Source organism: Arvicanthis niloticus, chromosome 16, assembly GCF_011762505.2.
Source record: "Arvicanthis niloticus isolate mArvNil1 chromosome 16, mArvNil1.pat.X, whole genome shotgun sequence".
Taxonomy (NCBI): Eukaryota; Metazoa; Chordata; class Mammalia; order Rodentia; family Muridae; genus Arvicanthis; species Arvicanthis niloticus.
Window position 1 is genome coordinate 9,477,099 of NC_047673.1, and position 21,427 is coordinate 9,498,525.

A 21,427-nucleotide genomic window follows, 5' to 3' on the forward strand; every position below is an offset into this window, starting at 1 on the left:
GGAGAATAAGGAAGTCAGTAGACGAGAGTATTATTGAGGAGAGAGTCCTGTATACCATAAGTACTCAATAACAGCAATGTTTGTTGTTGCTATGGCCATGACAAATACTATTAGCACATAACTCGGGCACTAAGATATCCGCTGGCTATGGGTAGTGTTGTGAACACTTGCTTGTAGCCAGAGGTCGTTTCCCTACATCCTTTCTTTTCAGCAAGTCGTACACAAGTAGTTTTCCTCTAACTGCAGTGAGGGGAGAGTCTTGCCCTTAATTTGAGGATTTTACCTTTTTAACATTCTTTAGTGATAGTTTTCTTCTAGATACTAGGTCAAGTTGCCATGGTCCAGGGTCTGTTAGAAACAACACAGAAAGAGATGCCCTAATCTATCTACAGGTCAGGACTATGGGGATTTAGCTCTCAAAATCCCATGCTCTATGTGTCCTCAATTGCAGGCCAACTGGAAGGCTGCTGTTATGTCCATACCCACCACTCTTGCAATAAGATTAGAACACAGTCAGAGCCTGGGAATCGGGCTACAATGGTGGCCCAGTTTATCAACAGAACTCTCCATTTTAACATAGAAGGATCAAAGATGACTTTGGGCATCCACAGGTCAGTTAGTCAGTGTACACTGTACCAGCTACCACCCCAGAATAAGGATTGCTGAGATGGTCTTCCATCTTTTAAAGGTAACACCTTCCCTTTCAGTTAATTCATTTTCCAAATAAAAAATTTTCAAGTAGGTATGAAGCCAGGCATGGTAACACATGCCTGTAAGGAACTACAGCACCCAGGGACTGAAGCAGAAGAACCATGAATTTAACCATAAATCTTTAATTTTGTCTTCTTTAAAATTTCTTTCTATAATAGTTTTTTAAAATGATCTCACCCATCCCCCATTTGTCCATGAAATTTATTCTTCAAATTTGTTGGACAAAGACCTAGAAGTACTAACTACTGAGTTATCCCCATATGAAATGAAAAGTCTCGTCCACACTCAAGGGTGCTTCCATGGGGTTCACCTTTCGATTCTGTCAAAGTCCAATTTGGAGAACAACTGAGTTAATTTGAGTTATTCACCAGAGCATGGACAGCTAAAAAACAACTCCATCTCTAAAATGTTTGCCCCAGCATGGGTAATGACACAGGAACATTACTCCTCACTCCCAGAGCTTGCTGTACAATTTGCAGTCAGCTTGATAGGTTGAAAAGGTTCTCCTCCCCATAAGGATTACTGCTCATATAACCTTGGTGGCTAGTCTTATAAATCTAAGTTTCAGGAGCTTTCCGAGACTTGTTAGTTGTTTACTTCTTCAGTGTTAAGACCTTCCCAATGCTCTCCAGGAGGAAATATCATTACATAATAGAGCCATATAATAGAAATATCTCACTTCAACCATGTTATTGTGCACATAGTTAGGCCATCACAATCATTCTGTCCCAGAATGCTCTCATCATCCCAAGATGAAACATTATTTCTTTTTCTCAGCCCATAGCCACCCTTATTTTTTTTGTATTATTTTAGATACCTGCTGTTAATGTAACTATTAAGCAGGTGTCCCTCTGAAACTGACTTATTTCACTAAGCACATTTTCCTCAAGATTTGTCCATGTTGCAGCCACGTGTTCTTGGCATTACTTACTATGGGTTGAGGCTTTCATGATGTCATGCTATAGCTTGTGTCCTCTAAGATGTCTGTCTCTAGCTAATATCACATACCTTTATGGTCAGCCATGTTCTAATCCATTCTATCCTTCTTAGAGCTGGTTTTATGAATCACCCTAACCTCCTGATTCTTTGACTGACTTGTAAAGTAATATCTTCCTTTAATCTATCTGCCGACATGATCCAAGGATTGAGAAACTTTTGGTAGACCAGTTGCAGTGGACCAGAAAGAATAAGATGGGAATTATTCCTGTGTATGTGGGAGGGTGATGCTGGGAGACAGGGAGAAAGAGAAGCAATGGAAAAGACAGGATGAACTCTGGTTTGAACATCACATTGGATAGAGAGGAGCCAGAGTTCCTGGCCTTGGGAGCAAAGATGTCACAGTGGTATGGGGAAAGCATGAGAATCTTACCTGGTGGTTTTAGAGTTGATAAAGTGACTTCCCAGCAAGGTCTACAGTTATCTAGTGAGGCAGAGGACGCAGAAATGGTCATAGCAGAAAGAAGCAACTTGTTCACATTCTAAACCAGAGGAAAAGGAGCAGCTTGAAGAAGACCTTAGCCTGTGTCCAGTTAGAGAGTAGACGAGTAAGCCTGCATGGGGAGGGAGGTGGTATCTGGAATATGGAAAGCCCCACTTAAGAACCTTCTCTAAGCTTGATCACTGAAGCTATGGAGAGTTGTATGCAGTGACATGATTCTGCATACTTTACTGAGACAGCCATTCTGTCACAGGCAGCTAGGAAGATGCAGTGGAGGAGAGGGCCAAGGTAGAGAATGGTAATACTCAGGACGGACAAATGGGTCTGCCTGTGTCCATCAGGCACTGAGGATAAACACCAGATCTCAGAGTGCAGGTCCACACTAACCCATCATATGAGAGATGGAATTGAAAAGGGAACTGGAGATGTTGAAAAACAGATAGCAAGCATAGGTGCTGTTCTGTGTCCCTGAACACTGGCTGGATGCCTCCCCCAGAGAGATTCCCATCATGCTACTAACCACCTGTGCATCTGTGACAATACAGAAAGACACATGAGAGAGAAAGGAGGGAGGGAGAGAGGGAGGGAGGGAGGGAGAGAGAGAGAGAGAGAGAGAGAGAGAGAGAGAGAGAGAGAGAGACCCATAGTGCATGAGAACTCTAAGGGTAGGTGTATTTTAGTGGGTTTTTTTCCTGCTGCTGTGATTAAAACCCTCTGATAAAAGCAACCTAAAGGGGAAGGAGTTTGTTGTGGTTCATAGCTTCATAGTACAGTCCATCACTGCCCAGGGGTCGAGCAGCAGGGTTTTGAAGCAGCTGCTCACATGGTGTCCACAATCAGGAAAGGAGAGCACTGGGTGCTTACTGCTCCCCAGATCCCCTCTCCATTTATACAGTCCAGGATCCAACCCACGGAATGGTGCTACCCACAGTGGGTGGGTTTTCCCACCTCAACATAGTCAAGACAGTGTCCCCCCACCCCACCCTGAGCATGCTCAGAAGCCCAGTTCTCCAGGTTCTGATTCCAGATTCTGTCAACATCTCAGAACTCATTTGCCAAACCTGAGTTATTGAGGTGGGAGAACAGCAGGATGAGCCACAGACTGGGCAGTCAGTCTCCTGTCTCCAGCACTCAGCATAATCCTGAGTTCACCAGCCCTGTTTTAAGCTTCTTAAAACCCCCCCATGCCCACACTTCTCCCACCTAACCCTTCAACGTGGTCTCTGTTCTGTAGCTCCAAATTTATTGAATTTCCAGTTTAAACTCTCTAGTTCCAGCTCAGGGACAGTATATGATAGGTGCCTATGAACATCACCATCAGGATATATCAGGAAAAACATGTCCTTTGGGGTCATCCACCCTAAGCAGAGGCCCGTGGCTGACCTAATGATCCAGTCTTTGTCTGCTCAGCCTGTGAGCTCACCTGGGCTGACAGGCCCAACACAGTGCTTCCTGAAGAGTATTTAGAAAAGTCAGGTTCCCAGGGTGAACCTATATGTATAACTTAAGACACAGGCTGAAGACATATCGCCTTTATCTGCTCTACTTGCAAGTCTCAAGCTAATAGGCAAAAAAGGGAAAGAAATACAAGCCTGGGATTTAAGTCAAGGTTACATGTTTCATGTGTACAGAACACCTCCCAGTCAGCCATGTCTTCCCCACCCTGACTCTGCTCATGATGCCGTAATGGTGATGAGGGCAGGAATGCCTCTGCCAAATTTGGGATTCGTTTCCATGACAATGAGCAGCAGCTGACTCTCACGTCCTGAAAATGAACTAAAAGTAGCTGAGGCACTTGAACGTGTGTGCTTACTTCTACAGCCTCCAACCCAGAGTCAGCCCGAGCGGTAGGTAGCTGGGGAAGGTGAAGGGGCCAGTGGGGAAGGAACAAGGACTGGCAGTGTGGACCTTGGCTTGCTACCAGGTGTTTCAGGGGGCTCCCACCCACTCTGTTCCCTGATCTCTGTGATGGCTGTCAGCCTGGTGAGTCCACAGAACTTCCATCACCGGTTGCTAGCTCTGCACCTTGTGTTTTGTAAGAAATCACCAAAGAAGCCAGCCCCCCAAGCCTGATGGATTCCCAGGGCGAATTTCAAACTAGACTGCGCCGAAAATATAAAGCTGTAACCAAGAACTGTGAGTGCTTTCTGTCTCTGTGTCTCGTGTGACGTGGTTGTGATCACCCCGATGGATCCCAGCGTCACGTGTGCTATTGCTGTTCCAGATGAGTGAAGCGGAAGTCAATGGGCAGTTCGAGTCAGTGTGTGAATCTGTCTTCAGTGAAGTTGAATCTCAGGCCATGGATGCCCTTGACCTTCCCGGGTGTTTCCGAACAAGGAGTCACAGTTACCTTCGAGCCATCCAAGCTGGTTACTCCCAAGACGATGAATGTATTCCCGTGATGACACCGTCCAACATGACATCAACCATCAGGTCAACAGCAGGTAATAGAATGTCCTTTTTCACCTACCTGTAAGAAACCCTACAGGTGTGCTTAATTGTTTTTCCTAGAAGGGTACTGGCATACACCTCCACTGCAGGTAAAATATGCTTGATGAAATTATCAAGCACCACATAGTGACATGCCTTCTGAAGCATTCCGTTCAAAGATAACTGCCTTTTCTCTCAGGACAAATTCTATAAATTGTCGAGGTTCTTTAAGACAATTAAGTACAGCTTTCAATAGGATTTCTACAGCAGACAGGAATGAGTGCTAACATCTGGGCCGTGCTTGTGTTCAGGAGGTTGGGGTGAAGTCTAGTTGGATCCGCAGTGACCCCTGTAATGGCTCTGCATTGCAGGGTCTAGACTCAGTCACTGCCACTCTGTAGCAGATCCATAAATGTGATTCATCAGTACAGAACCAGCCAGTGGTTAGTGTAAATTCCCTCATCAACTTAAGCTTAGAGGATTCAATGTCACAGTTTTCCTCCCTTCTTATAGAAAACTGTATCTGCACCTTGAAGATTTACAACCTAGATCAAACACCACTGCCCACTAGTTTACTGCACAATTATTATTTATATAACACAATGAATATACATGGCCCAGAGAAACCCATAAAACACAGTGAGCAGTGAAAGTTTGCTATGCTTCAGGTGAAGGCTGGATGAGATGCTGTAAAATATCCCAGAATCAAAAAAACGAGGTGTCCCAGATAGCCTAAGATTCGAACTGCTGTGGCCGTATCACAGGAATTTAAAAAATAGTCCCAAGAAGAAATAGAACATACTTTGTCCATATTAAGTAATGTCAAGATCCAGAAGACAGGTAGGGGTTGTGGCAAGAAAGAATAAGCGTTCAGAGGGAGGTGTCAGGGTGCTAACAACAGACCTCACTATTCAGTGCTAACATGAGGCAGGACCCAAGGACCCACACACCACCAAATAACAGACTGAAGATTTTCTGTCATGGGGTGTGTTCTGTACTGCTGTTTGCACTATGGAAGGAAATGCTTCATGCCAGGGTCTCCTTTGCTTACCTTGGTGAGATCTTGGGCTTGCTTACTCTCTGACTCTGTTGTTGGAGTCTTCAAAAGAAGTAACAATAACAATAAGCAATGTCTTCCGGAGAGCATGAGTACTCTCCTACAAAAGCAGTAGAAACTCCCTGTCTTCTCATGTGGTCTGGTGGTCCCAACAGAGACTTTTGCGATGCATGATGTACTGAACCACAAGCTGTGGACCTTGAGGAAAGATGCCCAGGGGAACATGGCAGTCTGTTCTCATTGAAGCTTTGGAGAGCAGGGGACACAGCCCGAGTCTATGACACTTGAAGCAGACGGCTATTCGTGTCATGGGATTCTGAAACAGGCAGTTATAATCTTTGGTTGTTCTCTTAGATGTCCTGTGCCATATGCTCCTCTGCCTCAGTGATGTCACAGACTGCTGTTCCACATCTACCAGTATGTGAACATAGAGATAATTGAAGGCTTAGGGAAGGAAGGATACTCAATTACTACATTAAAAAGCAGCCTTGGAAGCTAGGCCTGAGCAGTGTAGTCCTGTCAGCCCAGCATGGAAGAGGCTGAGGAGGAAGACTGGGAGCATGAGGGTAACTTGGGCTATATAGTAACTCTCACACTAGCCTGAACTTCTTGGTAAGATAAGACCCTGTCTCAAAAAAATATATATATAATAAATCAAAAGGCAACCCCTTGGAAGGAGGCAAACCCTTGGATAGGAATTACTGGTGTTTGCTAGTGTTTGTTGAGTGCCCCCTACAAGCAGATGAACAATTAAGCATTTTCATGGTCTTCGGAGAGGCTTTGAAACAATAATTATGTGGTAGAAAATGGCTTCGCTGTTTTTAGAGCTGTCGTTATGGAGAAAATAGAAATGGAACAGATTTTCACAGAGATAATATAAGAATCGGTACCGAAGTTCTGATTTATGTACACAGTAAATCGTTCTTACCAGGCATACCGCACATTCCAAAAATCCACACACAAAATAAATTTTTTAAACGTTTCTATTCCAAGTTCCTAATGGATCTTGGCCTAGTTACTGAGTCGAAATCTCTTCTAAACTATGGGATAAATATCGGCATCGTGCGAGAAGCTGTGGGTGGAATAAGCAGAGAAGTGGGCAGCTGGAGGAACACTGACATCACCATCATGGGCACAACAAGGGCACCATGGGAGAAACTAAAGTCAAACTATCACCAGCCCCACCACTGGGCACAGCCTAGCACATGCCAGGATGATTCTTCACTCTACAGATGTTAGAAATGTGCAGCAAGGTCTGGTTATGAAGATTATGAACAACATCAAAGATTTTTTGTTAACCTGGAAAAATAGTAGAGGAAAATTTCCCAAGTCACACACTTTAAATAGCTGAGTATTTCATTACTGACCTTCTAGCTCTTTCTCTGTAGACATCAGGTCACACAGTCCTAATAGTCTTTTTCTCCAAGAGGTAGGGGCACAGAGTGGCCTTGCATTCTCCATCCCTCTCGCAGCTGTGCAGAAGCTCAAGACAACTTGAATTATACGTTACTCTGCTCTAGTGACTTTAAGATACGAAAAATGTGAGGGATGTTTTTGAGAACAACAGAGCCTTTCTAAGCTCTTAGATGGGTTTCTAACTCAAGAATTAGGGGACCAGACACTCATGGTCATACAAAAGCTGGAGTCGGTAGCCTCTAGGTTCTTGGCTTTCAAATTCAAAGAATGAAATTCATAGACAGTGAGTCTTGGGAAGCATTTTATTATAGGGAGCTTAAGGAAGGTTACAGAAGGGATCCCTGAGAGGGGGACACTGTTGAATGTCACCACCTTGGAGTCATTAAGGCTCCACTGGAGGGAGGTATGGGGATGAGCCAGTCAGGCTCCCAGTTCAGCTGTCCAGTGTGTGTCGGCTTCTGCCATGCCCTCCCATATGGATTCCAGGAAAGGTGTTCATTTTGAGGGAAAGAGATATGGAAAAAACCAAACCATTCTGTCATCCTCAGTCTCTAGCCAAGGCAGAATCAAAACCATTTTGGCTTACACTTGTGGCATCTCTGGCCTGTAGCAAAGGCAAGAGTATCTGCGGGGCTAAGGACATCTGTGGTTTTTAGTCAATTTAAGAACTGCACTTTCGTGAGTCTTTTACCCTAAACTGCTCCTATCCCCTTTCCTTATCATGTTCCTGCCTTGAGACTCACACGTGGAACTCACTCTCACCCCCAACCCTTGGGAGTCTTATTAGATGGAGACACTGCTTTGGATCACAGAACTAAGGGATCTGACCACCTGTGCCTCATTCCATGGCCCTATTATGGCTGCTTATCGCCATGGTGTTGTAAATATCCTAATATTCTGGGACTGAAGTGTGTCTCCCTTCAATACCTCCTTAATGCTAGTCATGACTTGAACGCCTGAGCAAGCTGTTCTTTGGACCCAAGAGCTCACTCTCTCTGCCCTCGGGGCCACACATGGCTGTTTGTGTAGTTGATGTTGCCCAACTTCCTAACAAAATTCATGTGGAGGGCCAACCGTGTCAGCTCCCTCTTGGGGTCCTGCCTTCTTTATCCGTTATATCAATAACCATGCCAACTGTAAGAGCTCAAACTCGCCTTGATCAGAGTTGTCCATGAGGGAGGCGAGTGGATTTAAGTGACTTATTCTTAAGTATCCCTTGCTTTTGTAACTGTGATACTACCATTTGATGGCTACCTTCATTCACATTAAGATTGTTTTGGTCAGTTAGCACTCTTCCGTTATCCTGGGATGCTTGGCATGCAGCTCCATGGTAGAGGGTTTATCTGGAGTGCAGGAGGCTCTGGGATTTGTCCCCAGAACTGAAAGGGATTTTGAAAAAAGATACTTTCCTTTCATGGCTCAAAAAAAAAAAATCTACTTTCAAAAACATCTCAAAGTGATTGTTTTGAAGTATAAGATGCATTTAAACATATTCTTTACAGAAGCTTGAAAACTGCCAGCTGGCAATATTAGATTCTCTCACCTTATAAACATGTTAATGTAGACGACCTGGGCTTATGCAATAAATCAAGTGGCAAGTGTACACATGAGTGAATTACAATAGATTTTTTAAGAATATAGTATAGACTGTCTTAACTTAGACACTGACAGGTGGGCGCTGCCAGCAGGTGTGACAATCAGACCCTTCTCAGTAGGACTGTGGGGAATCAGAGATTCCAGCCCACCTGGTGTCATTTATCTAGTCTCTGTGGTCCCCAGCAAGTATGAGACACAGCACTGGGCAGGCTGATCTCCACCTGCTGTGCCTTCCATTATGAAAAGCAGTGGTGTTGATTAGAGACCCCTCCTTAAATGAAGAGGTTTTGAAAACATCTAACTTCCATTTCACACTTGGGTTCTCTCCCATCTATGAAATGATTTATCAGGTAGATTTGCTTGTCTAAATACCTATTCCACTCGAGTCTTTGAGGGAAGGAATATCATTGATAACGTGGAGGGAAGCAGTATAAAATTAGATGATAATGGGTTTTCTCTAGGTCAGGAATCGTCTCCACACATGTCACAACTAATTCTAGAAGTCATCAGAACCAGGGGAAAGGCACACAGGGATGACGGAAGGAACAGTGCAGACCTACTTCATCTTATTATTCAGATTTCCACAGCGACTTCTCTCTCTGGGGTGCATAATAACTCTGTTTCCAAAACAAATCTTCACTAACACACAGGAGGAAAGCTATCCTTATTTTTGTGTGTCTTGAATATTAGACAGAGGGAAACTGTTCTCAATACTATGGATTTTTTTCTGTACTTCTTCACAAAATTCTCTGTAGTGTGAGTGTTGGGTTTTTACAGATAGATAGGCCAAGTTTCTGGCCTGAGAGTTGCTTGGAGGTTTATCACCTAGCCCTCAACTTCTTCAACTCTAAGCACTTCCCAGTGAGGTAAAGAAGAATCATTAATACTTTAATAACCAGATTAAGAGAGAACATTGAAAAATAAAAGGTCACATACATGTTTCAATTTTAAGATGCGAAAGCCCAAAATAAAATAAAGGAAAGCTAACTTACATATGAACAAGAAAACATTATATTGTGTTTAGATTCAGTGTGTGATGTGTTCAGGGTGTGGACAGCTTGCTGTGAATGTAGAATCGTCTTGGGGATGACTTCATTCTCAGATGTAAAGCCCAGGAACAGCTGAGTAATAGAGTTGTCATCTACATATACCTGCTGTGTGTCAAGGTGATGTGTATGGGAAGTGATGGAACCCAAAGGGAGGCTTGAGACACCATGGCAACACCCAGAAATCCCCAGAAGCCATGAGGCTGGCTGACAGTATAGATAGGCGTGCAAGCCTGGAGTCAAGAAGGCCCATGATATCAGGGACCTAGAAGCACTGAGCAGGAGAGAAGGAGAAACCAAGGATGGCAAAAGGATGCAAGAGCTGTGGAGCAGATAGTCTGCACTGTGAATCAACACCCACACAGCTCAGAGGCTGCTAGGTGACTCCCAGGAGAAGAGTGTTACAGGCTGAATCAAACCCTCCACAGACATGGAATGGGTTGAATCTCCTATCTTCAGGCCATCAGCTTGTGACTACACAAGATGGCCTCTACTGAGGTCATTAAGCTAAAGTGAGGACACCTGGGTGGCCTCCATCCGGGAGGACTGGTACCTTATAAAAAGAGAGAGATTTGGAAACAGGCGCACAGAGAAATGATCTTGTGAGGACAGAGGGGAAAAAGTGAGCCTTGGCACTTTCACTTCAGACTGCATGCCTCTTGGTGTGAGAAGAAATGACCCAAAATAGTGGTTTCTTGTGCTGCCAGAGCCAATGGGCACAAAAAGAGTTGGAAAGTCTGAGTTTGCTCTGCTATGGGAAGGTCTAGAGATTACTGCCAAACGAATATAATCATACTGGTAAAGGGGACAAGGACAAGGCAGCACTGGGGAGCTAGAACAGCCTAGGGAGGGTGCTTTTGTATGGTTGGCTAGAGATTGGAACACAGTGAAGAAGTCTTAGCCTGCAACTATGTCCCTGTGAGACTCAAAGGGCTGCAGGCCATGTACATGGATGATGCCATCAAGGAAGACAGATCACCCAGTTATTAGACAAGACATAGTTGTAGGAACTGTGGTCCCCAATGGAGGCAGAACAAACACTGAGAGAAACAGGAGAGGGAGAGGAAATGCATCCAGAGAACAGCCTTGCCAGCCCACTGTTATCCTCTTGAGTTTATAAAGTCACACTTTAGTGTCTAAGCCCAGAAACTCAAGGAGCAACTGCATCCAGAGTAGAAAATTTCTTTAGATTATGCCAAAGAAGTAGGAACAAGAATGCAGGATCAGGATGCAGGAAAAAAAGATGCAGGAATAGGATGCAGGAACGAGGATTCAGGATCGAAGATGCAGGCACAAGGATGCAAGAACAAGAATGTAAAAACAGAATGCAAGAACAAAGATGCAGGAACAAGGACGCAGGAACAGGATGCAGGAACAAAGATGCAGGAACAAAGATATAAGAACAGGATGCAGGAACAAGGATGCAGGAACAAAGATGCAGGAACAGGATGCAGGAAAAAAAGATCCAGGAACAAGGATGCAGAAACAAGGAGGCAGGAACAAAGATGCACAAAGATACAGGAACAAAGATGCAGGAACAGGATGCAGGAAAAAAAGATGCAGGAACAGGATGCAGGAACAAGGATGCAGAAACAAGGAGGCAGGAACAATGATACAGGAACAAGGATGCAGGAAAAATGCACAAAGATACAGGAACAAAGATGCAGGAACAGGTTGCAGGAACAAGGATATAAGAACAGGATGCAGGAACAAGAATGTAAGAACAAAGATGCAGGAACAAGGATGCAGAAACAGCGTAGGAACTGCATGTAGCTGATACCTTCCCCAACAGAGCCAGTGAGGAGCCCAGCAGCAAGAGATAGTAGTGTGGACCTGTGAAAGCTAAGGCACCTTCATTGTATGACTTCACCCCGTCCAGGGCACCGATGACACACCAAAGAAAGATTCCATTCAAGGCTAGCTTAGCAAACCAGTGAATTTATAAGGAGTATGGGTAAGGCATTAACTTACAGGAGCATAGGGAAGGACTCAAAGACAGATGCATCACAGAGAGGCCTCTCTCAGCATGAATGACAACACACAAAAGCTGAGTGTCCCTGGAGTTCCCTGCATGATTCACAGACAGCTCAGCTGGTCAGAGAGGCCCCTGTCTCTAGCACTCCCTACTGCTTAATATAGCTCAGGGGAAGGGGATCTCATAAACCTTGTGTTTCAAGAACTTCCTAAGTCTTGCAGGCATAGTTTACTTTCCGGGTATTAAGAACATCCTTCCAGAATTGAACACTTAAAAGTCATAGAAAGATGTCATGCAACAGCTTCTGATAGCACATAGACATGGGCCTGATGCTCAGTAACAAGTGTGGAAGTCAGAGAAGCTGGGAGAAGAGAGAAAGTCAGCTTCCATGCATCAAGGAGTCTGCTGAAGGCTATCTATAAGAGAGGGAAACTCACAGAAGGGAGAGGGTGTGGGGCTAGAATGCAAGGTTGCTACTGACTTCTGGCAATATGGTAAATTGAGAAGACTGCTAAAGGGCTCCAAATAGCACAGGTCCTCTGTAGAATAAGGCAGATCTTCACAGAGGTGAAGCCAGTCTGGGATCATCTGCATCTCTTGGACAGCTGCAGAACCTGGAACACCAAAGAGGCACTGGGATTGTGGAAGCCTTAACAAGCGGGTGTGTTCATTCTGGACTTACTGTTGTAGCATATGGCCGCATCTCTTTGTCTTAGAGCCACGCAGAGCTGCCCTGTGTCCACTGTAGGGACCCATGTATCACTGGGTCTAAGGGTGATAGCCAGACACTGTTTCTCCAGGACCCAAATGAGAATCTAAAAACCCCTCCCTGCCTTTTCATTCCATGGAGTCTCCTGTCTTCTGCAGCACCAGCCCGTGGTCTTATCCTTGTTTCTGTTGTCACCATTCCTTCCCTGACTCTGACCTTCTACAAGTAGTACCCTGGTAATGGTATCAATCCACAAGTAAGCCAGCATCATGTCCCATCTCAAGATCCTGTGCTTGGTCACATCTGTACTACTTCCCATTATACACAGTTCCAGATTACAGATTGTTGGGGTGGTGACATCTGTCCAACACAGAATGTTCCAGTAAACACTGAGTGAGTCTGGGTATGAATGAAAGTTTGACAAACTGGGACAAGGGTGAGTGTTGCAGTCTCTCCAATACAAGACTGTGGGAATCCATATTTCATTTGGGAAAATACCCCCAGGACTAAAATCTAAAATCATATGGGGTCAGAGCCCACACTGTGAAATTTATATCTTTTCCTCCTGCTCACAATATCAGAATTTCTGCACAGACCACGTCTTTTGCCGTCAGATATGGCTTAAGTCCAGGGTGAAAAAACCAAAAGCAATGAGCCCTTGCAAAGTATTCCCATGGATGTCCAAGGTGTCTCTGTGAGTTCTGTGGTCTACCTCTCAGTCTTCTCAGAAGCTGCCAACATGGGTGGCTTCTGGGAATCCTGAGAAGACTCCAGATCTTTGTGCTGAATTGAAACCCAGATTGTATCTTTGAAATTTCTCCCCATAATATGGAGATTAGAGAAATATGCTTAGGTTCAGGGACCTGGTCCTTTTCTTGTGTTTGAGCTCCAGTCCAAGGCAGACACTGTTGTCAGGGCTACAAGTTAGTATGGCCTTCAGAAATTAATAAAGAACAAGATGAGACAGGGTGAGCTGAGGAAGTCTCCATCCATCCCGTGAGGAAAATACAAGAAGCTGCAGCTCAGAGGCTCAGAAAGAAGCAGCCACTGAGGAGGGCCAGCAGCAGCCTCAGCCATGGGGCTTCAGGCACAGGCTCACCAGACACAGCCACAGGAGCTCAGAGGCCTGCAATGAGAGAAGGAACTGCAGGTTCTCTTACCAAGAAGATTCTGGCTGTGTCTCAATGTTTCATTGCTATGAGAAAGCCAACCTAAAGAAGTGACAGTTAATTTTAGATCATAGCTTTCAGGATCCAGCCAAGGTTTCTTGATCCAGTGGTTTGGGCCTTGTGACAAAGTTGTTCGTCTTGGCAGAGGGTGCATGAAAGAGCAGTGTCATAGTGGTAAAAGGGAGCAGAGAGGTAGACAGAAGAGAAGTCTGAGGAGAAGATATATCCTTTAAAGACACACCTCAAGTGACCCACTTCCTCCAGTCAGACCCCACCTTCTAAGAGCCATTCAATACAAACCCTTCTGTGGGCCACACTATGGGTCAGAGCCTTCCTTTGTGGTCCGATAGCCTCAGCTATCAGGGCCAAGCTTTTAACACATGAGCCATTTGGAGAACACTTCATCTTCAGACACTGGTGTAACAGCCTTGCTAAGCATGGTGTGCCATGCTCACAGGAGCACATACATGCTCACAGGAACACATACATGTTCACAGCAGCACATACATGCTCACAGGAACACATACATGCTCACAGCAGCACATACATGCTCACAGGAGCACATAGACCTAGAACTCAGCCCCAGCCTTTGTCTGTAGACCCCACAGGGTCCCCCAAATCTCTACAAGCCCAAGCATAGCTAAGATAAAAGTGCATATCTCATTCTCTGGCTGCAAACTTCACCTTAGCTTCCTCCATCTATGGTAACCCATCAGCAGTGAGCTCAGAGGGCCAGCTCCAGATGATGCTCACATGCTTCAGAGTCACAGCGGTTACTGCAGCATTGCCAGGTCTCTGTCTTTGTCCTGTCTGGGCCCCAGACTTCCAGTGGGTGGGCGAGAGAACGTATTTCTCACAGCTCTGGAGGAGAGGTCTGAACATCAGGGAGCATCTAGATGAACACCTGGTGGGAGCTGCTCACTGGCTCATAGATCGCACGTCAGCTGTGTGGCTTCAGGTGCCAGAGGAGTCAAGGCAGCTCTCGGAGGCCCCTTCATCAGCACACTAACCTCACAATGAGACTCCAGCCTTGACTTTACCTCTCTAACACTGTCACCTGGGAGGATCAGGGAGTGTGGCCCAGCGGTACATTACCCTCAGCTGCTGGAGACGCTTGTGGTCATGGAGAATAAACCCAAGGCAGTTGCCTTAAGCTGATAGAAATTTAGACATGGGTTATTGTGCAAAATGAAAGCAAGCTTGATTAAGAATTATTGTGGAGCTGGGCTGCCTTGTCTCTCCCTCACAGGAGAGAAGGTGCCTAATCTTACTGCAACTTGACATGCCATTGATGGTCGATATCCATAGGAGGGGGCTGCCCTTTACTGAAGAGAAAAAGAGGAGGAACAGATGGGGGGAAGGTGGGGGAGAGAGACTGGGAGGAGAAGAGGGGGATCAGGATGATAAATATAAATATATATGTGTGTGTATATATATATATAATTGTTATATGTGTATGTAATATATGTATATATATGTACATATACATACACACACATATAATTGTTATATATGTGTGTGTGTATATGTATACATATACACACACACATATATATGTGTATATATATATATACATATGTATATATATACATATATGTGTATATATACACATACATATATATGCGTGTGTGTGTATATATTTACATACATATATGTGTGTATGTGTGTATATGTGTGAATGTGTATATATATATAAATATATATATATATATATATATATATATATATATATATATATAAATTGTGGACAGGTAAGAAATTAAGGGAAATTGAGAAAAACTTTAAAGGGAGAGATTTCCAAAAGGAAAAGAAAGCCACTGAATTTTCCTATGCCTGGGGTTTTATGGGGCAAAGGCAGAAACTTGGCAACTGCTGATGTAATCTCTATGGAGATGGATTAATTCTTTGGGCTATCATGGGCCAAGGCAATGGCGAGCCCTTGTGCTCTATGTTTATCATCCTGGCTCAACCAGAGAAGTTACGCTGTGCTGTTCATGCAGTCCCTTCCAGGTAGGGCAGATGAAGCTCCCACTCTGTCCACCTCTGAATTCAGCTTTGACTTTGACCATCTGCTAAGCTATTAGTTTCCTGGCCAGCGTTACTCCCCGCCAACCCTGCCACCCCATGTTCTCACATTTGCAGGGTCAGCTTGAAGCTCTCTCATGGCAGAGAGCTAATTCTATCCCAGCCACTAAGATGTAGCTGGGATCTTTCTTGGTTACCTCATATTTAGCTCATTGTCTATGAGATAGTCTCCTAGGTGGAAGCATCATAAGAACCCCCCTTACTTACAATTTAGACTGCCATAATTACCTGCTATAGAAGCAAGAATATAGGAAAAGACCATGCATTTGCTAAGGCCTTCAGGGGACCAGCTGGCCTGTTATCATTGGCCCAGAGCCTGTCCTCACATCTATCTAGTTTGGTTAGCTAATACCTACACCAACCCCCATTCATCTTCATCAACACTCAAGGTTCTGCTACTTTAACCCTTAACCTTCCTGTACCTCCAGCCTGGGTTCTCATTGTAGAGTATGCAAGCGGTTTACAGTTCTTACCATGGCTTCTTTCCATTACTACCTAGAGAGAGCTAAATCCTGACTTCAGCATGTTTGGTGGGACACAGTCGTTCAGTCCGTAGCAATCTCTTCCTTTTCCATACTAATAATTCACATACGTGTCACAGAAATTTAAGCATTTTAATCATTGCGTTTCAGTATAAACTTGTTTCTAAGTGATTCACATTCTCCCTGCATGCAAGCACTATTTTGAAGCATTTGTGGGGTTAGCCAAGCATCTGAAGACAAGGCTAAGGACTAGGGCAAGTCACATTGGTGCAGAAACTCAGTAGGCTCAAAGGTTGTGGATTTGTGATATGGTCTCAAGGTCCTCCCACACTGGACACATAGCATGTGGGCCCAGGTCTCAGAGCACCCTGCTATAAAGTGCCTGGGTGTGAGAAAGGCTAGATCTGACTTCTGGTGACGATACCATAGTGAGCCAGCCATATAGATACCACCAGCTCCAAGTCCAGCCTCAGCCTACAAGGCTCCATGAAGCCACTTTAAAGCGTGTCCCGTCTGAACAATGCTAAGCTCGTAGGCTGCTACGTAGACCAGCCCAAAGCTACCGGTCTCATCTGTAGGTAGATAGCATCTCTCAGAGTACTAGCCAGGGCATTATTATGCCGAATATCTAGAGCTGCACAGATGTGTGACTAGAAAATTTACATGCTGTGACACTTACACCAAGATTTACACTATCTGTGGTCCTTCTGTATTCAAGTATTTAACTCCACTGTGCTTCATGGTTGTCTCAGACCTCAAGGTGTGCTGTTCTCTTTAGAGACTCTCTTTGCAAGGACTATGACTTTACCCTCTCAGATCATAATGTTCAAGAAGCAGCATATGGCCATTTCCCCCGAAGTGAGCTGGGTCCAGTTCTGAACCTCAGAGCCTCCTGAAGAATCAGCATCAGTCATCCCAGGTGCATGCATGACCACATCACCACCAGGAGCCCAGGAGGCCTCAAGGTCGAAGGAGACCTCTTGTCCTAGTCCACTGGTTCACACCAGCCTCCCTAGGATCTCAGTGCCTCCTTCTGCACTGGCCTCTCTGAATCTACTGGGTCTGAATGGGCTGTATCCTGACAGGGACAGGAGTTCTGCTGCAGAGCCTTTCCTATCCTAATTCACTACCCTCAGGATGCCTTTCCCTCTGTGCCTCCTCCCTCTGTGCCTCCTCCCTCTGCACCTCCTCCCTCTGTGCCTCCCCCAACCCCCTCCCCGTTGCTTCTGCCTCCACACTTCTCCCCTTTCTGTGATTTTGCACCCTCACTGAAGGCCAGGTGCTCTTCACCAGGACAGACATTCTTCTAGAATTATCATTCCCAGAAAAAGACCACACCGAAAAGGAGCCCCTGAGCCCACTTGACATGGGAAGGGTTGGAGGAAAATATGTTCAGTTCCACCGAGACTTACAAAAGCGTAACAGTCAAAGGCAGGGCTTTTCCCAGAACAGCAGAACCCACTCGAACCTTTGTTTCCTATTTGACTTTGATGCAGACTTCATAGTCATCTCCTAGCTACAAAATCTTTGCCTAGGACCCTTCAGAAGGTCCCTGTCTTCTGGAAATATCAATATTTATGCTCTGGAAAGGTGCTAATTATTTAGGAGCCTAAACTTAACTGAACTGCTTTTTTTTTTTTTCTTAAACAAAAGATGTTTGTTTAAAAGTTAAATGCATGCTTCAAAAACGTTTTTAAGCTAGATGTGGTGACACAGGCCTGTAATCCCATCTCACGGGAGACCAAAGCAAGAAGATCATTGATTCCACTGAAACTATGTCTCAATTTAAAAAATTAATATAACAGAACCCCACAATAACTTTTTCTTTCATTTGACAACCATCAAAAACGCTCAGACCTGACACTGCAAGTGTCCGCTGTTACTGATGGCAGCTGGGGTATTGAGCTAAAACAGATTCGCTCAAGCCAACTTAATGTTTCCAAGATTGATGCCGGAGCTGAATGAGACTGATTACTCTGAAATTAGTCTTTTAATCCCTTCGGAACGCCAGATGCATGGAGTTCCGAGCAGTGCATGGCGGTGTGCTGAATAGTTTGAGGGAGTCAGATTGTAAGATTTGCGCCACTCTTGATATTTCCAGGAGACAAGGAATGCGGCAGTAAAGCAAAGCAAGGAGCATCGTGTAGAACGGCGTGACTGTGGGCACACAGAAGCAGCCTGGTTAATGTAAACAGGGCTAGCGGATTTATCCTACCCTGACCTAGGCATGTCAGAGGAGCAGGCTGTGTCTTTTCAACACAGGTGCTAGGGAATCTTTGCAAAAGACCCAGAGAATCATAACTAAGAATATTCCATTCACTTTCTATATTCTATCCATCTATTTATGTATTTATGTCTGGTGCCAAGTAAAAGCAATAAGGAAAAAATAAACTGATTAATCATATTAATGTTGTCAGAGACATAATGAAGAGCAGCTAAGGAACCTACCTGGTCCTGCCTGTTGCAGGCACCCACAAACACACTGCGATCCAGGAAGAAAGCCCCAATTCATAAAAAACGAGCAAGCTTGCTCCTCTGCTTCTGTAAACTGCCAGTGTGTGCTTCCCTTGCTTTCTCTGGCCAAGGCTGACATTTCCCTTTTTGTTGTGCTGATTTATAGCAGGTTGTTACCTCAGTGACATCCTAATCAATCATCCAGTTGATTGAATCAAATTTACAAATATTTACTTAGTACCTAATGTCTATAAGATACTGTAAAGATGTTCTGCAGAATGAAAGGGACCCAAATGAGATCTGAGACTGATTTGGAAGCTGCAGACATGTACAAATATATTAATAACCATTACCTTCAGAAACATCTATATGAATGCTTGCTAGCTGACATTTAATCCTTGCTTCTAATTAATGTCAATTGTTACAAATCGTTCTAGGATCCATAATGTGGTCACAGTTCTTTTTGCTTATTCGTATTTTGAAGATGAGCTGAGATCTTGGGTTTTTAAACTGTAAGAACATAAATGTTACCTCTCGGCCCTTTTTGTAAATGGACTCACACATTTTCTTACGCACTTGACACAAGCTAGAGTCATCTGGGAAGAGGGAAGCTAAATCAAGAAAATGCCCCCACCGTGAAGCTGTGAGCAAGGCTGTGGTGCATTTTCTTGATTGGCGATTGATGTGGGAGGGCCCACATGGCTTTATAAAGCCATGGCACACAGGCGGTGCCTCCTGAGCTGGAGTTCCTGAGGTGTGTATGAAAGCATGGTAAACAAGATTTGGGAAGCAGGAAGCAGGAAGCAGCACTCCTTCATGGTATCTGCATCATTCCTGCCTAGAGGTTCTGCTCTGACTTCTCTGGATGATGAACCACAGGCTGTAAGATGAAACAGACTCTTTTCTTCCCAAGTTGTTCTTGGTCATGGTGTTTTATCTCAGCAATAGAAATTCTAAGATGGCAAACCCAGGCTACATTCAAGAGTGTCCTCAAAGGCTTACCAACTTTGCTGTTGGGACTTAGCGGGCATGGCACACCATTACCATGAAACACTCGATGCTTTTGGAAAGATTCCCAGGGCAGACCAGCGAGGTGGTGAGACCTATTACTGGTACCTTGAAGCATACACAGCTGAGAAAATTTACCCCACAGACTTTCGGGATTAAACACTCTTGGAACATTTTGAGGATTCGCCAATGTTGAAGCCACAGTTGCTGAAGGTTATAAATCCTGTTAGCTCTTGTAGTCCCATCTTCCCAGATGCTCCTCAAATCCACATGTGGCCATATTCTCATGGCCATCCGGAACCCACAGATCATTTAAAGAGTTACCATTTGCTCCACCTCAGGACTTGATACGATCTCCGGCTTTCCTAGAGTCATTAAGGACAGTCCTTGGAGATCTGCCTGATATACCTGTGTCCCCAGTTGTAGATGCATCAGGAGCAAATAGGTGGTCTCCAGGACAACCATGTCTGGACAAATATGCTGCCACAAGTCTTGGGAGCCACTGTCTGGCCACCAGCTACTCAGATATCCGGCTTTCTTCTCTGTACCCAACGATACATGGGCAGAACTCCTGAAAAGGAAGCCCCTCCTGTGTCAGATAGCATGGGAGGATGCCTGCTTTGCAAGACAAATACCAGCTGTAGAAAGGGTTCTGTTGCTATTCCCTGTCTGGAGTAGCATTCATGAGAAAAGTATTGTGTAAGAAAGCAAAAAGATGAGACACTGTCCAATGTGTGACTGCCTCAGAACAAGCTAGTAGCACTTCCGGCCAGATGTTTATTAGCCCCTAAACTTCGTGTGGAACATAACTCGTTATAAATCCATGGCACAGAGCCAGCACGGCTACACAGCTCATGTTGTAAAGCCATCTGCTCAATAATTAATTCCCTTCGTGCCTTGAGAACTGGGTGATTTTCCTCATCACATCTTCGTTGGCAAGTGGCTTTGGAACTGGGAAATCCATGTGTCTTTCTTCCTTTAATAATCCTATTAATTTGGGACTGACTGGACAGTAAGTCAGACCCTCACTTAGCAGGGAAGCCAGCAAGGTCCCACATGCCCAGTGCCTGCCAAGGAAGGGTTCATGATGTAGCCTCTGGACTCTCCAGTGTGTCCTTCATCCTATGATGGACAGTTCACTAGCCCACAGTATAACCATCTCTATGCTCTACTAGAATAAGGCAGAGATGTTTCTTGCAGTTGAATTTGCCATGCCTGGATTATTATACATTATATTATACATAGTATAATAGTATCAAGTATACGTTATATAGAGATATGCTAAGGTTTGGTAGATTTGTTTAATGAAATGGTGAATCAATGAATGTGTAATTGAATGAATGAATGAATGAATTGGATTTCTTCATCTCTGTGAAGACTTACATAATATGCAGATACTATGGGTTTTGTGAGTTTTCTGAGTGAAGAGAATGAGAGATGAGGAGAGAAAAGAGAAAGGACAAGAAGGAAGGCGTGAAGACATCATATCTTATCCTGTCTGTAGTGCCCGGCATACAGTAAGCTGTCCTTATATGTTAGCATTTATGCACAGATAGGGTGCTCCTGTGTGTGGGCTTCTGTAAAAGTCCTTTTATGAAATGTGCATCTTTGTTTCTATATTCCCCTGGAGTTAGAGGCAGATTTTTTTAAATAAAGAATGGCATTTGTGATATAACAAGAGCCAGCTGCTAAACAGCACCGAGGCCCTCTCTGATTACACAGCAAACTGCCACTTTGGCCCATACATCAGGCCTCCAGGCACTGTACCCAAGCAGAGCCTTGATAAGTCACTGTCTCCAGGACTCCCTTTTCTATCCTGTGCCTGGGCCAGGGAGGGACTGGACTTTATAG

The 21,427-nt window shown here is 44.6% G+C and overlaps 1 protein-coding gene across 3 annotated transcripts in view; it reads left to right on the forward strand.

Annotated features, from left to right (window-relative positions):
- The window catches only part of Dlgap2 (DLG associated protein 2), a 735,414-nt gene that overhangs the window by 681,458 nt on the left and 32,529 nt on the right, over positions 1-21,427 (forward strand). For all 3 annotated transcript variants that reach the window (XM_034520297.2, XM_076913868.1, XM_076913867.1), the window contains one exon: positions 4,374-4,593. In XM_034520297.2, the coding sequence (XP_034376188.1) occupies positions 4,374-4,593 (220 nt within the window). The remainder of the gene's footprint in view (positions 1-4,373; positions 4,594-21,427) is intronic.